At 45.1% G+C, this 15,118-nt stretch overlaps 1 protein-coding gene across 1 annotated transcript in view; it reads right to left on the bottom strand.

Annotated features, from left to right (window-relative positions):
- Window positions 1-2,917: 2,917 nt before the first annotated feature.
- slc1a9 (solute carrier family 1 member 9) overlaps window positions 2,918-15,118 on the bottom strand; it is a gene marked incomplete at both ends in the record, with an annotated part of 117,338 nt that continues 105,137 nt past the window's right edge. Inside the window, 4 exons of the mRNA XM_079564707.1 lie at window positions 2,918-3,076; window positions 4,635-5,085; window positions 5,969-6,103; window positions 8,144-8,338. Coding sequence (XP_079420833.1) covers window positions 2,918-3,076; window positions 4,635-5,085; window positions 5,969-6,103; window positions 8,144-8,338 — 940 coding nt within the window. The remainder of the gene's footprint in view (window positions 3,077-4,634; window positions 5,086-5,968; window positions 6,104-8,143; window positions 8,339-15,118) is intronic.

The following is a 15,118-nucleotide window of genomic DNA, read 5'->3' as shown; positions in this document are numbered from 1 at the left end:
GCCGGTCTAAATCCTTACATTCCAAATGAGGTCCCAGCACGCCCCAGGTTTCACGTTGTTTTTCACTAAACTGCTGTACATTTGGAGAAACAGTGGAGTTAAACCAGTGACAGCTGAGGGTCGAGAAGATTTAGGGCCATTGGACAATGGTACATGTTGTTGCCAAAGCAACATTTGTGCAGATCACGCTCACAGAACGCAACACCTGTCCTTCCCCTCCGCTGCAGCAGGGGGCAGTGTCAGGGCAGAGCCAGGGCTGCCAGGCTCACGGTTTCCACAATAATAGGTTGCGTTCATGTGACATCACAACGTTGTAAAAAGCCGACTGACTCTTTGCATAACGTTAGAATCAAGCTAACGGCGGCGCCACAAGCATTAGAATCGAGCTAACGGCGGCGCCACAAGCGTTAGAATCGAGCTAACGGCGGCGCCACAAGCGTTAGAATCGAGCTAACGGCGGCGCCACAAGCGTTAGAATCGAGCTAACGGCGGCGCCACAAGCGTTAGAATCGAGCTAACGGCGGCGCCACAAGCGTTAGAATCGAGCTAACAGCAGCGCCACAAGCATTAGAATCGAGCTAACGGCAGCGCCACAAGCATTAGAATCGAGCTAACGGCAGCGCCACAAGCGTTAGAATCGAGCTAACGGCGGCGCCACAAGCGTTAGAATCGAGCTAACGGCGGAAGTGAAGAACTGATCTCCGGTTCTGGTCCAGCGTGAATAAAAGCACAACATGGAAACAGCTCGTCTCATTCATCCGTTCAGCAGCTCGTTGATTGGTCGCTTCATGTGACGTCACAACGTTCTAAAGAGCCTTACGTTTGTTAACTGTGACGTCACGACTTCCACTTCCGGGTCCGAGCAGACCGGCAAATATGCAAGAAAAAAACATAAAGTCTTAAAAAACATTTCTGAAACTCACAGAGAGTTACTGAACCGACTTATTTCTCAGACTCATGAGCCAAAAATGCCGAAACTACTGCTAAAAAAGTAATATTTACTAAAGTCGCTACTTCCGGGGTTAGCGTAGCTGCTACGCTGGTAGCATTTATCTCTGCTAACCTGGATGTAGCGATTTTGGTAAATATTACGTGTGTCTCGTTAGCATCACACAAACACTTAAAATGTGCGTGTTTAATCATATTCTTCAAGTAGGAAGTGCAGACGAGACAAGAACCCGAAATCACTTGTGGCCCTGAACGTTATGCACAGAGTCAACAGTTTAAAATGGAGTTAGTAAATATGGTAACGGTTCAAATGCTGAAGTTTGGATTTGTCTGGACCGTCCACATGACACAAAAACTGTCACAGCGTCTTGTCTCTCAGCGAATTTGAGCTGAGGTCACATGACTGTCTCAAAAAGGCATCTGAAAGTGACATTTCTTTCCAATAATGCCGCTGAGACGCATCGGTCCAACTCAAGTCACATGACGTTGTAGAAGGTCGAGAACGCAACCTATTAAGCGGGCGATAGATTCTTGAACATTTCAATGTATCACATGACTATGTAGCTTTTAATGGATAACAGTTCATATTGTGCACATTTGACCTCTCAGTGACCCCGCGGCTGTGTGGGTGGTCAGCGTGGCGCCTCCTCATCACAGTGGCCTGTAGGCGGTGCTGAAGACAATAACATTGCTCCGATGACGCACCGATACATGTGACACGGAGCGGCGGCGTCAGGTCACATGACTCACATGCCACGCCCCCTCGCTCTCTCTACGCTCCCGTCTGAGCCGAGACGAGACATTTTGGATCATGGGCAAAAATTCAGCTCCCACGAAACATAAACATTTTTACCCTACTATAGATACAGACGGCATCTCGTCATAGAAGGGGGCGTGGCCTCGCCAAGGGGGAAGATAAAATCTTTTGAGAAACACTTTTCACTCTTTTTAGCCATTTTCTGGTGGAATATCAACTTATTTATCACATACAAATATAGTCAAGTGTAAATTGGGTCCATATGGATGTTTTCTCACAGCAGATTGTTCTGTAGAAGTGAAAAAAACGCAGTTGTAGCTAGCGCTAGCTAATCGTTAGCATTAGCCCGATGCTAACATGTAGCATCATGTTAGCATTCTCCGTTTTTTTTAAATGTATTTATGGGCTGTTGAACCACTTTGCTCCTCCCCTTGTCTTTATATCTTTATTTAGAAGAAACTGTATTCACAATTCAGCATTTGTTAAAGTAGTTTTTGAATAACTAAAGAAAGTTTAGATTTTTTTCAAAATTGTTTTCCCCCTTAACGGTTTTCAAACATGACCATATATGGGCAATTCTGGAATAAATAAAGATACAAAGACATGGAGAGGAGCAAAGTGGTTCAACAGCCCATAAATACATAAATAACGGAGAATGCTAACCTGATGCTACATGTTAGCACCGCTTCTTTTTCACTTCTACTGAACGATCTGCTGAGAGAAAATATCCATATGGGCCTGATTTACACTTGCCGTCTGTATCTATTGTAGCCACAGGCGCCCTGGGGCAGGATAAAAATTTTACAACGTGACTGTAATGTGTTGTTTATATCCTCGTCTCTGTGTTTTGGGTTTCTGGTAGGTTTTCACTGCTTATGGTTATGCTACATTCCATCCAGAAAACCCACCAGAAACCTGAAAAAAGCTCAAGTTCAGTTGGTCCCGGAGCGTCAGAGAGGCCACTGTGATGGAAAGCGAAGATACCAAGCTAGCCACGCTAATGAAAGGTCACTGAAAGGTCACGGAAAGGTCACTGAAAGGTCACGGAAAGGTCACTGAAAGGTCAACTTTATTCTGAGTGTAAAAAGCTACACCTTTAACTCTTTAAAGTGACATTTCGGAGCAGCTCTGAGGCGACCGTGCAGGACCAATGGGAGTTATGGTGGCGCCGCAGTGATAATGCCTGGCAGCCCTGGGGTCAGAGGTCGGGGGTCAGGGCAGGTCGTGTCTGCGGTCGTACGCCGTGTCGTCGCTCTCGTCTCCGTCGCTAATGTCCATCACGCGCTCCTCGTCCTCCGTCTCGCTCTCTATCCTCAGGCGCTCGCGCTCCCGATCCCGCTCTTCTCTGAAGGAGCGCGGCCGCACCAGGATCTGCGGGGTCAAAGGGACGCCATGTTAGAGACGCCATGTTGGAGACGCCATGTTGGAGACGCCATGTTAGAGCTGCCATGTTAGAGACGCCATGTTGGAGACGCCGTGTTAGAGAAGCCATGTTGGAGACGCCATGTTAGAGACGCCATGTTGGAGACGCCATGTTAGAGACGCCATGTTGGAGACGCCATGTTAGAGACGCCATGTTGGAGACGCCATGTTAGAGCTGCCATGTTAGAGACGCCATGTTAGAGACGCCATGTTGGAGACGCCGTGTTAGAGACGCCATGTTGGAGACGCCATGTTAGAGACGCCATGTTGGAGACGCCATGTTAGAGCTGCCATGTTAGAGACGCCATGTTAGAGACGCCATGTTGGAGACGCCGTGTTAGAGACGCCATGTTGGAGACGCCATGTTAGAGACGCCATGTTGGAGACGCCATGTTAGACGCCATGTTAGAGACGCCTAAAGGTTATTGACGGAAGTGAGCGGGGGGAAGTCTTTAGGAGTTACTGCGCGGACGTTTTGCTCCTCGTATCATTACGCCTCACAATATAGTCCCCCTTTTTATTTGCTTATAAAATCGACATGTTACATTTCTGTGTAAATATACTTTGCATGAAAACGCTTCACGTAACTTTATTTAAATAGGGAACACGTGGAAGAGCTTGGTAGCTTCTATCGTGAGCTTTTTTGGAGCTATGTGACATGTGGGAGAGGCTGCGTATGTGCTCCGTTTGCCTGACAGAGCGCACGGACAAAGACCAGACGGGGATATATTAACACGTCTAAAGTGAGGTAAGAACATATCTTAGTATGTAAAAACGGTGGCCTATTCCTTTAATAGAATTTCAATATAACAGTTTAATAGTTGGTGAGTTTCTCTGCTTCATGTGTCAAGTCCATGCATAAACGCAGGTGACAATACTTTTAGTAATATAATGTACGTCAGGGCCAGTGTTGCCACACTGGTCAGTGTGAACAAGTAATCTCATTACAGATATTAGTTTTTCACCTCCTCACTTCAAAATGCAAAAACAACCAGTTTTACCAAGACTCTCATTATTGGAAGTATATTTTGGATTCAGAAAGTGACGTATTTCCATCTCTCTCCTCTGTCGTCGTCTACGTTTATGTCCTGAGTCGTCTTCAGGCTGAAAATGTGACTCGTCGCAGACGATGTGTCACCATGAGATGTAACAAAAAAAAGTATGCTTTTATCCTCAGGAAAATGGCAGAATAGTGACTCACAGAGTAACTTTATCTGATTACTGGTCTGGAGACAGTAATGCCTTAGATTACTCGCTACAGAAAAAAGTAGTCAGATGAGAGTAACTCATGACTGGCACGTGACCAAAGTGTTCATAGTTTTCAGTTCACTCACATTAGACACTAGACCAGGGGTCAAAAGACCAAACACTGGACTCCAATTGTAGCTGAAGTAAAGCATCACTTTCTACAGATGCCCGTGTTGTACATTATATACGGCCGGTTTTGGCCCGCGGGCCTGACGTTCCCACCCCCACACTAGACTGTATACATGATGATGACACGTACCTGGTTGTCGCAGCTGGGCAGGGTGCAGTAGCCTTGTTCGGTGCGGCGTATGAGGTGAGGGGAGTGGGCGCGGAAAGGCCGTGGGGAGTGGGAGCACATGGATCGGGGCGAGGGCGAGCGTACGGAGCGAGGGGAGGGCGAGCGCACGGACTGGGCGGGGGAGTAGGTGACGGAGTGCTGGGACAGAGTGTGGTGGTTGAGTTTGGGCGGGCGAGGGGAGCGTGGGGGCAGCTCGGGGGGGGCCATCTCCGGCGGGCGCATCGCGTCGACCAGCTCCAGCCCGGTCAGGACCGGAGGAGGCGGCACAAAGTCCAGCTCCTCCGCCTCCGCAGGAACCATCAGCTGCATGTCCGCCGCGTCCAGCTCCGCCAGCTCCGCCTTCGACAGGTGGTCCACGATGCCCGCCCCGAACGAGTCGCCCACCACGTTTATGGAGGTCCTCATCCGGTCACTGAGGCACAAACAGGCGGCGTCAGGGGGCGGGGACAGAGGGGCTGATTAAAGGTGATGCACGAGCAGACAGGAGCAAGGCGCTGCTCTGCTTTTTGACAACGACACTGGGGGACGCCATTGCTGTAGTACCTCCATATCACCGCTATTGGAAAGCATTGGACTTTAGACACGATAAAAACAACTTTGAAGTGAGTGCCCCATTGTGTACGTTTGTATCTAAAATTGCTCTGTATATGGATATATAATTCTCTGCTTTGCTTTACATGTGGTAGAAGCGACAACAAATCAGACTGAATTGAACCGAATTAATAATAATAATGCATTAGTCTAATACAGAGCTTGTCCAGATGCTCGTAGTCAATTTATAATTTTCGCACATTGTTCATTCACATCAAACTCGGTGGTGTTAACCTGTTAACTCCCGCCTGAACCGAGAAGATCTTTTTTTCCTCACGTCATCAGATTTTTTTTCCATCATTTTTTTGTTGGGTATTCAACTCAGTTTTGTAACTTTTTTTTTCATATTTTGGTCATTTTTTGTTCAATTTATGTAATTTTTTTGTCAAAGTTTGTCCATTTTTTTTGTCATTTTTTCGTCAATTTTTTATCATTTTTTTTGTAATTTTTGTTGCCACATTTTTATCACATTTTTGTCATATTTTTACATATTTTTGTCATTTCTTGGTCAATTTGTTTGTCAATTTCTTGTGACATTTTTGTGACATTTTTGCCACTTTTTCATCAATTCGTCACTTTTTTGTCACATTTCCATCATTGTGCCCGGTTCAGGTGGGAGTTAAGGGGTTAAAAGTGTATTGTTTACATTAAAACACATCCAGACATTTGACCTGTGTGAGTCTAACTGTGTCCGACAAACTCACAGCAGCCAGTCGACGGCGATGAGGAGGCTGATGTCCTGCGTGGGCAGCCCCACCGCGGTCAGGATCAGCAGCATGGTCACCAGGCCTGCACTGGGGATGCTGGCCGCGCCCACACTCGCCAGAGTCGCCGTCATACTGAGGAGGAGACACAGAAACATCATTCGCCAAGACACGAAGACAAGGTACATGGAATATTATCCGACATTTCACCGCAAAAGACCCACTGACGTTCAGAAACGACAAGAACATATAAATCTTTAGTGTTTGAGATGATGAAAAACAATGTCATTTCCTCTCATAAATCCAGTCAGAATCCTTACGCTGACACATTACACATAATTATGATGTATCTGTTTGGTTTCGTGTTCTTGCTTAATTGGCCGCTCACTGAGGAATGCTGTTTGTTTCACATTAAAGGAATTAAACACAGTTGTTGGCCCCAGATGCCACAGACTCAACGATCATAAAACCCAAATGAAAGCAGGACTTTACGGAGGCCTAAGTGGGACAAGGCTGAGACTGACACGCGACACATGGCTCTTATTGGAGGAATCATAAACGATTCATATTAAGGCCTAAGCACAGACTCGTGCATCTGTAGCTTGCATGAGAGTACGTTTATGTGATGCTGCTCTGCATGAGAGATAAGGGCAGGTTCAAATCTCTTCTTTCTACTCCTTTTGAGTTTTTTTTCTTTTATTATGTTAAAGATGTTTGAACTACTTGACAGGGGACAAATCAAGCTTAATATACTTGTCTGAGCTTTTAACCAAGACGTAACCAAGAGAGAAGTCGTGCACTAAAGATTCTAAAAGTGAGCACCGATGGTCACGAAACAGGTCAATAGACCACAATGCATTGCAAGAGTCGGAGGAGAACAAACAGAGACAGATCTTTGAACTAAACACGACATGAATGAGTGAAAGCAGCTGTTTTCTTCTCTTGTTAAATGATCGATAGCCCCCCCTCAGACAAAAAGACAATAATCCGAACCATTTTCTGATCTGTCTCTTTAATTTGGTCGGTCTTTATCGCAGAAATACATCATTCTCAGAGTTTAGCGACAAATAGATGCCACTCCCTCTGCTGGCGTTTCGGACACGAGGATCACGGCTTTCTACACGCCAAACGTGATGACAGACAGTAATGAGAAAGTAGTGAGCTACATGTCCAAAGTCTGCTGTGTGGGCGTATGTGGTGAATGCGGCGAGGTGGCGAGGGCGAACATTCGGACACAGCCCATGTTCAAATGTTCCCTCGTCAAAAACAGACTCACAATTCTGAGTAATACTATCTGGTTGTTTCTCCTTCTGCTGCTAAAGCGCTCCATCTGTGTTTCTTGAATTTTGCTGCCTATTATTATACGGCTCTTCACAACGTAAGTAGAAGCTCCGTTGATTTGAATGGGATTTCCCAACGTTCTACCGGTCATTATTTTCTGATAAAGGACCTCTGAAAAAAATAATGACCGCTGCCAATGGCAACGGAGTTCGTGCTTTCATATCACTCCACGCGTACGTAGTAGCGACACTATCTCTGTCCCCGTCACTGCGAGAGAAGTTGGGGAATCGCTCGTGAAGTTAGCGTGAGTCTGACTTTCAATTTACCCAAAGATTCACCACCATTCCTCCAACTGCACCTTCAACTAAGTAGCTAGGCTAGCTACTAGCCTTGCTGCTTTTAGCCTAGCAAAACGCTGCAGAGCAACGCGCAAACTTTTGGGAACTATTTGTCGCGGAAGTCATTAAATAAACCTTTCGACCTTCATAAAAGTGTACGAAGTTTATGTTGTGTGTTCAGTTGGCAAATGGCCGTATAATAAGCGGGATAATGTATAGAACGCACATGTTTCTGATGTTTTTCCACAAGCTGGATTCATGACTCCAACCTTAGACTATGTCCACACAAAGACAAAACCGATATGAAGTTTCAAAAACATTCCCTATAAACACAAAGCCACTCGTGTGTAAAACCGTTCGATTCATCCACCAGGCCTGTGTGAGGCGCTGTGACAAGCATAACATAATGGCATTGTAGCGTGTGGAGAGTTTCATTTTTCCTGGGACTCAGATTGAAGTCCCCTGTGTTCGTGTGGATGATTGATGAACTACATTGAATCCTGAGCTTGACTTCGTGTGGTCAGGGCCTCTTATGACGCTGTGACAGGACGCTCACCTGACTGTGACGATCTGCCCTGAGTCCAGCGTGATGTCGTTCATCTGGGCGATGAAGATGGCGGCCACGGCCTCGTACAGCGCCGTGCCGTCCATGTTGATGGTAGCGCCGATGGGCAGCACGAACCGCGTCACCCGCTTATCGATCTTCAGGTCCTCCTCCAGGCAGCGGAAGGTCACCGGCAACGTCCCCGCGCTGTTACACACACAGGAAAGAGGTTAAACGACGTCCCCGCACTGTTACACACACAGGAAAGAAGCTAAACAATGTCCCCGCACTGTTACACACACAGGAAAGAGGTTAAACGACGTCCCCGCACTGTTACACACACAGGAAAGAGGTTAAACGACGTCCCCGCACTGTTACACACACAGGAAAGAAGCTAAACAATGTCCCTGCACTATTACACACACAGGAAAGAGGCTAAACAATGTCCCCGCACTGTTACACACACAGGAAAGAAGCTAAACAATGTCCCTGCACTATTACACACACAGGAAAGAAGCTAAACAATGTCCCCGCACTGTTGCACACACAGGAAAGAGGCTAAACGATGTCCCTGCACTGTTACACACACAGGAAAGAGGTCAAACGACGTCCCCGCACTGTTACACACACAGGAAAGAGGCTAAACGATGTCCCTGCACTGTTACACACACAAGAAAGAGGTCAAACGACGTCCCCGCACTGTTACACACACAGGAAAGAGGCTAAACGATGTCCCTGCACTGTTACACACACAAGAAAGAGGTCAAACGACGTCCCCGCACTGTTACACACACAGGAAAGAGGTTAAGGTACTTCACATGGGTGAAGTTAGTGTTAGTGTCTTAATTTAGAATTTTTAAAGTCTTGCTTAGACATGAATTGCTCAGAATTTTAGTTCTAAGTTGTTAAAGTGGTACTGTGTCAAAATGGTTCAGTAAAATACTGCAATATCGTTATTGCCATGTTTACTGTATATAAACATGTAGCGCTTCCTCCCTCTGCTGAGGCCTTTACACATGTGTGTCATTTTATTGCACCAGAGGAACGCAGTCTGTGTAAGTGCTTTACATATGGTAGAGTTGACAATGAAGCGAAATGAAGTGAGGTCGGGTGAAGAATGTCATAAAGTAAGTGCTGACATGATTCCCTGTCATTTCTAAATCCACTGTGATGTGCCAAGTCCACAGCTGCTGGAGCTCTGGTCCTCACAGCCGGATGTAGAGGATGTAGAGGATGTAGAGGATGTAGAGGATGTAGAGGATGTAGAGGATGTAGAGGATGTAGAGCAGGGGTCGGCAAGTTTGCATCACAGAGGGACGATTTTCATCATTGCCAAAACATCAAGGGCCGAATCTCACCATTGTAGCCAAAAGTTAAGAACCATTTTCTGCAAATGCCATGTTTTACATCTGTGGTTTTAAAGTGGTCCGGCTCCGAGACCCGCCATTACCTTAATAACAAGCTGCGACCCAAATAAAACTGTAATTTGTCATATATCTTGTAAAAAATATTGTATTTTCCGCACACGTTTTTATTGAACAAGCCGTAGATTTGCTTTTAAGACTGAAATTCTGATCAAAACAACCCAATAATTTTAATTTTAACAGACTCCAATGTGTTTCCGTGTAGTTTCAGCTGGAAAATATTGGAAAAAAAGTTCCCTACAGGCTCGCGACCCACTTTTGAGCCCCGACCCACCAGTTGAGAATCACTGTTTCACATTATAGAGTTCGGGAATGTGACGTCATATCGCTAAGCATTATGGGATAAGCAGCAATTGTAAACTAATGGAGATTTTAAAAGTTAAAATACTGGAGTTATTGTTCACATTGAAACACTTGGACACCACAGTGCGTTAGATGTATTTACCAGCTGTAGCTCAGCAGCTAACGGAGTTACCACTTTTTATACCGATATTAGCTAATGTTAGTCAATGGAAATGTATGCTAACAGCTGCAAAGATGGCGGATCTCCATGGTAACTGTAGAATTTCCCGAACTCTATATATGATATACGATACGATTATTTTGGTAATCGATTACTCTACCGATTATTTTTACGATTAATCGCTTGGCTGTGAATGGTATATGAAAATTTTATTTTCTAAAGCTAAAGCGGCATCACTTGAGGACGTGTTGATGGAGTAAACTTAAAGTGAGTGTTTTTGGAGGCTCTTTCTGCTGATTCTACTTTATGATTGGATGAGAAACAGACAGATATTTATGAAATTTTCAATGTACAAAACACTAAAGACCCTAACTTGGAAAAACAAAGTAGGTTTCCATCAAAAATAAAAAAAATGTTCATGTCATTTTTGCTCTTTTTAAGTCTGTGTTTACTAGAAAACGATTTATCGATTAGTAAAATAGTTGACAACTATTTCAATAATCGATTAGTTGTCGATTAATCGATTTGTTGTTTCAGCCCTAATATACGACCAAGTGGGATGATCTGCAAAGACATTTAGAAATCACACTATAAAAAGATCCCTAATTGGCATAATAATATTTCTCAAAATCATATTGGGGGCCAGAGGTTCTGTTCTGGAGGGCCGGATTTGGCCCCCGGGCCTGACGTTGCCTACCCCTGATGTAGAGGATGTAGAGGATGTAGAGGATGTAGAGGATGTAGAGGATGTAGAGCAGGGGTGGGCAATTCATTTTCAAAAGGGGCCACATGAGGAGCCTGAATTGAGTCGGAGGGCCGCACCAACAATAACTCAAACTTATATCGGGATATAAGTATAATATATCGGGAGTGTATCGCCGGGGTCCATGAACAAAAGCTCCAAAATAAAAAAAATGTTTTGATTGGGAAAATACATTGAGGACTTTTTTTCAATAAATCTATAATGATGAGTCTGGCAGGACTGTAGCCTCATAAAAACGGCTTACACTTTACAAGCCTGTGTCACAAGTCTCTGCTACTTTGTAGTCAATATTCATTCACTCCGGACTCCGTGGTAGTAAGCTACTATTGTAGCCACAGCTGCCCAGGGGCAGACTGTCCATTTCCCACTTGCAAGTCACACAATGTGTTGTTTATATCCTTATATCTTATTATGCCAGTGCCCTTTGCTGGACACCTGTGGAATTCTTTACTTTTATTCTTATTTAATCTGCCCCCTAGTGGCTGGAGTGAGCATTCTGGTAATAAATAAATAAATAAATCATAACTCCGCACAGGAATGAGCTAGAGACTTACTTTTTTTTTTGACATGCTTATGAATTTATGCCCTACAAGTTATGGGCCGGACTGAATCATCTCGCGGGCCGGATGTGGCCCGCGGGCCGTACTTTGCCCAGGTCTGATGTAGAGGATGGGTAGGCAACGTCAGGGCCCGTGGGCCAAATCCGGCCCTCCGGTTAGAACCTGTGGCCCTCAAGATGATTTTGAGAGATATTATTACTTTCTTTAATCATTTTGGAGTTTAACCTTAGCCAAGCACATTTTCTCCAGTTCTGCTTTACCCAAAGGTAAAAGCTTCTCGACTGGAGCTTGCAGCCTAAAACTGAAGTACGGTTTTTGATTCACTTTTTTGTCATTTTTTTTGCTGCATGTTTGTTGCTTTTCTTGTTGCATTTTTGTCATTTTTTGTTGCTTTTTCATCACTTTTTTGTTTTGTTTTTTTCGTCACTCTTTTGATTCTTTGTTTAAAGACGCTTTTTAGATTTTGGGAAGGGTCGAATTGGAGAAAATGTGTTTGGTTAAGGCAGGGGGTAAAGTAAAAATGTCCAAACAGGACACCAAATTACGTCATATACATATTATCCACAGCACTGGCATTTGTAGAAAGTGGTGCTTTACTTTTGCCTAAAATTGTCAGGTTTGGCCCTTGGTCTTTTTACAATGAAGAAAATCGGCCTCCACCAAGCAAACTTGCCTCCCCCTGATGTAGAGGATGGAGAGGATGTAGAGAGAGGATGTAGAGGATGCAGAGCTGAGACGAGGCGATGACAGCACGAGAGCTACAAGAGGCAACGATTCCTGAGAACTTTCCAACAGATATCTCCATGAAAGTCACAGTTTGTTAATAATAAAAGAGCCACACATGAGGGCAAAGAGGAGCGCTGTAAATAAAAGACAACACTAAACGAGCCGTGCACAGGACCGGAGCTGACACTGTTCTCGTCTCTGAACGCAGCCCGTGTCGCTTCACAGTTGCCTCTCGCTCGTAAACGCTGCTCCGGCCTTTGACTCTGCATTTATGTGGAGGACGTTTCCAGCAGAGGCCTCTCAGTCAGCAGCTGCTTCAGGAACATGTGCTGCACAAGTGTTCGCACAAGTGTTCGCACTGCGCCTCCCACTGCGCCTCCCACTGCTGCCCCGACCAGGCCTCTAATGTAGGTCACCGGAGGTTCTTGGTTAAAGGACACTGTAACTGAATCAAAAGAAAGGAACTAAACAATGAATAAAGGGACGAACTGAAGCAAGATTGAAGCTCCGGATGCAACAACTTGGACCCCACAACCCACAAACTTCACCTCCCAGGAACAACGTCATCCGTGGCATCTGTCCTGGGCGGTATTTATATCGAGGCCTTGTCAGTTCACACGGATCATTTCTGTATACAGACAGGACTTTTATGTTGTTCCAGGAGGAGAAGACCGGCTTTTGGCTCCATTTTGTGAGACATTTTAAAGGAATAGGCCACCGTTTTTACATACTGAGATATGTTCTTACCTAACCTTAGTTGAGTTAATATATCCCCGTCTGGTCTTTGTCCGTGCGCTCTGTCACACAAACGGAGCACATACGCAGCCTCTCCCACATGTCACATAGCTCCAAAAAAGCTCACGATAGAAGCTACCAAGCTCTTCCACGTGTTCCCTATTTAAATAAAGTTACGTGAAGTGTTTTCACGTGAAGTATATTTACACAGAAATGTAGCATGTCGATTTTATAAGCAAATAAAAAGGGGGACTATATTGTGAGGCGTAATGATACGAGGAGTAAAACGTCCGCGCAGTAACTCCTAAAGACTTCCCCGCTCACTTCCGTCAATAGAAGCTGCGTGACTTGTAGAGAGAAGCAGAGAACAGTTGAAGAAGCGTCATAACTTGTGAACAATGCCTTTTACGTGCATCGTGCCGGGCTGTGATAACAAGCAGAAAGTATATAGTGTAGTAATGTTTCACAGATTTCCAACTCACCCCGGACGACGACACAGGACTCAGGACCTCGACCATGAGGTAGGAATGCGCAAGCACTTACCGAAAATATATTTTCTGTTTGTTGTAAAAGGCTCTGTACAAGTCACGCAGCTTCTATTGACGGAAGTGAGCGGGGAAGTCTTTAGGAGTTACTGCGCGGACGTTTTGCTCCTCGTATCATTACACCTCACAATATAGTCCCCCTTTTTATCTGCTTATAAAATCGACATGTTACATTTCTGTGTAAATATCCTTCGCATGAAAACACTTCACGTAACTTTATTTAAATAGGGAACACGTGGAAGAGCTTGGTAGCTTCTATCGTGAGCTTTTTTGGAGCTATATGACATGTGGGAGAGGCTGCGTATGTGCTCCGTTTGCATGACAGAGCGCACGGACAAAGACCAGACGGGGATATATTAACTCGACTAAAGTTAGGTAAGAAAATATCTTGGTATGTAAAAACGGTGGCCTGTTCCTTTAAGCCGGCCTAGTTGTAAAATGTCATGATAATTAATCCAAACATTCAGATTGTTTTCCCAGTTGATATATTCCGGAGTAGGGCTGGGTACCGTTTTTTTTTTTTTTTCGATACCACTACTTTAACGATACCTGCTTTTCGGTACCGGTGCCTTAACGGTACTTTATTTTTCGATACCTGTGTTATTTTAATTGAGTTAAAATAATGTGTATGAAAAGTATCGTTCAGGAGGAAGTCCAGACACGGCACATCAGAAAACAGGCCGGTGCAGCTGGAGTTAAAACAACAGCAGTAACTTCAGGCTCTGCGGGGCTAAAGCTAAAGCTAAAGGTAAAGCTAAAGGTAAAGCTAAAGGTAAAGCCGATGTGTTTCTTGTTGTCATACCGTGTTGTCACTGCTTTTCTCTTTGTCTAAGAGTCTAGTTTCATATTCAGTCCAGGTTTAGTCCTGTTCTTTACCAGTTTACTGTAAGTCCTGGTTTAGTCCTGGTTTAGTCCTGGTTTAGTCCTGGTTTAGTCCTGGCTCAGACGCAGCTCTGCCATCTCATGACTGAAGTTACAGCTTTGCTTCTGTATTTGCACTGAAGCTGCTCATGAGTTCAGGCTTTTTTAGACTCACTGTGGATCATTTAGTGACGTTCGGAGAGAAAAAGTACAGAAAATCGGCTACAGACTTATTTTTTGACATGGCTGATGTTCTCACGTTGAAAACACAGACTCGATAAAGTTGTTTTGGGCAGAGAGATAATCAGAGGCTGTCAGTGCTTTTCACGATAGTCTCCCCGGGACAGCTCACAGACACCGGGGGCAGCGGTGAGCTATCCCGCCCAGCCTTCGAGGCTCCGAGCCGGGCCGGAGCCCGTACAGCGGGGCAGTGTGAGTGTCCGCTGAAGGCAGGAGGGGAGTCGGAACAGTCGAAGTCTGCATCAAAAAATATCAGCTGCAGAACTGTTTTCCTCTCTTAGCAGAAGATGAAGCAAGCAGATAGGGATGTCACGGTTACCGGTGTAGCGGTAAACCCCGGTAAAAATGTTGACAATAATAATTACCGTCTTGTTTTTGAAAATATTTTTTCCCGCGGTGGATTACGGTGCCCGCGGTTTAGGCAAAGTGAGCCTCATGAGCCGCCGTCTCATCTGCTGAAGCTGCCACAGGCGCCTCTGTAGCTACAACCAAAACTAAACTTTCTCTGAGCTGGAATCATGTCCGACACGACAGCGCAGGATCAGCCTCAGAGACCGAGCCTGAAGTCTGGACATGTTTGTGTATTTTAAGAAAACTGAAGGACAGTTGAAGAAGTACAAGTGAAGATTACTGCGCGGATTTCGAACTACTGGCATTGTTACGCCTTACA

The sequence above is a fragment of the Gobius niger genome, assembly GCF_951799975.1.
Source record: "Gobius niger genome assembly, chromosome: 10".
Lineage (NCBI taxonomy): Eukaryota > Metazoa > Chordata > Actinopteri > Gobiiformes > Gobiidae > Gobius > Gobius niger.
This window is presented reverse-complemented; position numbering and strand designations above follow the sequence as displayed.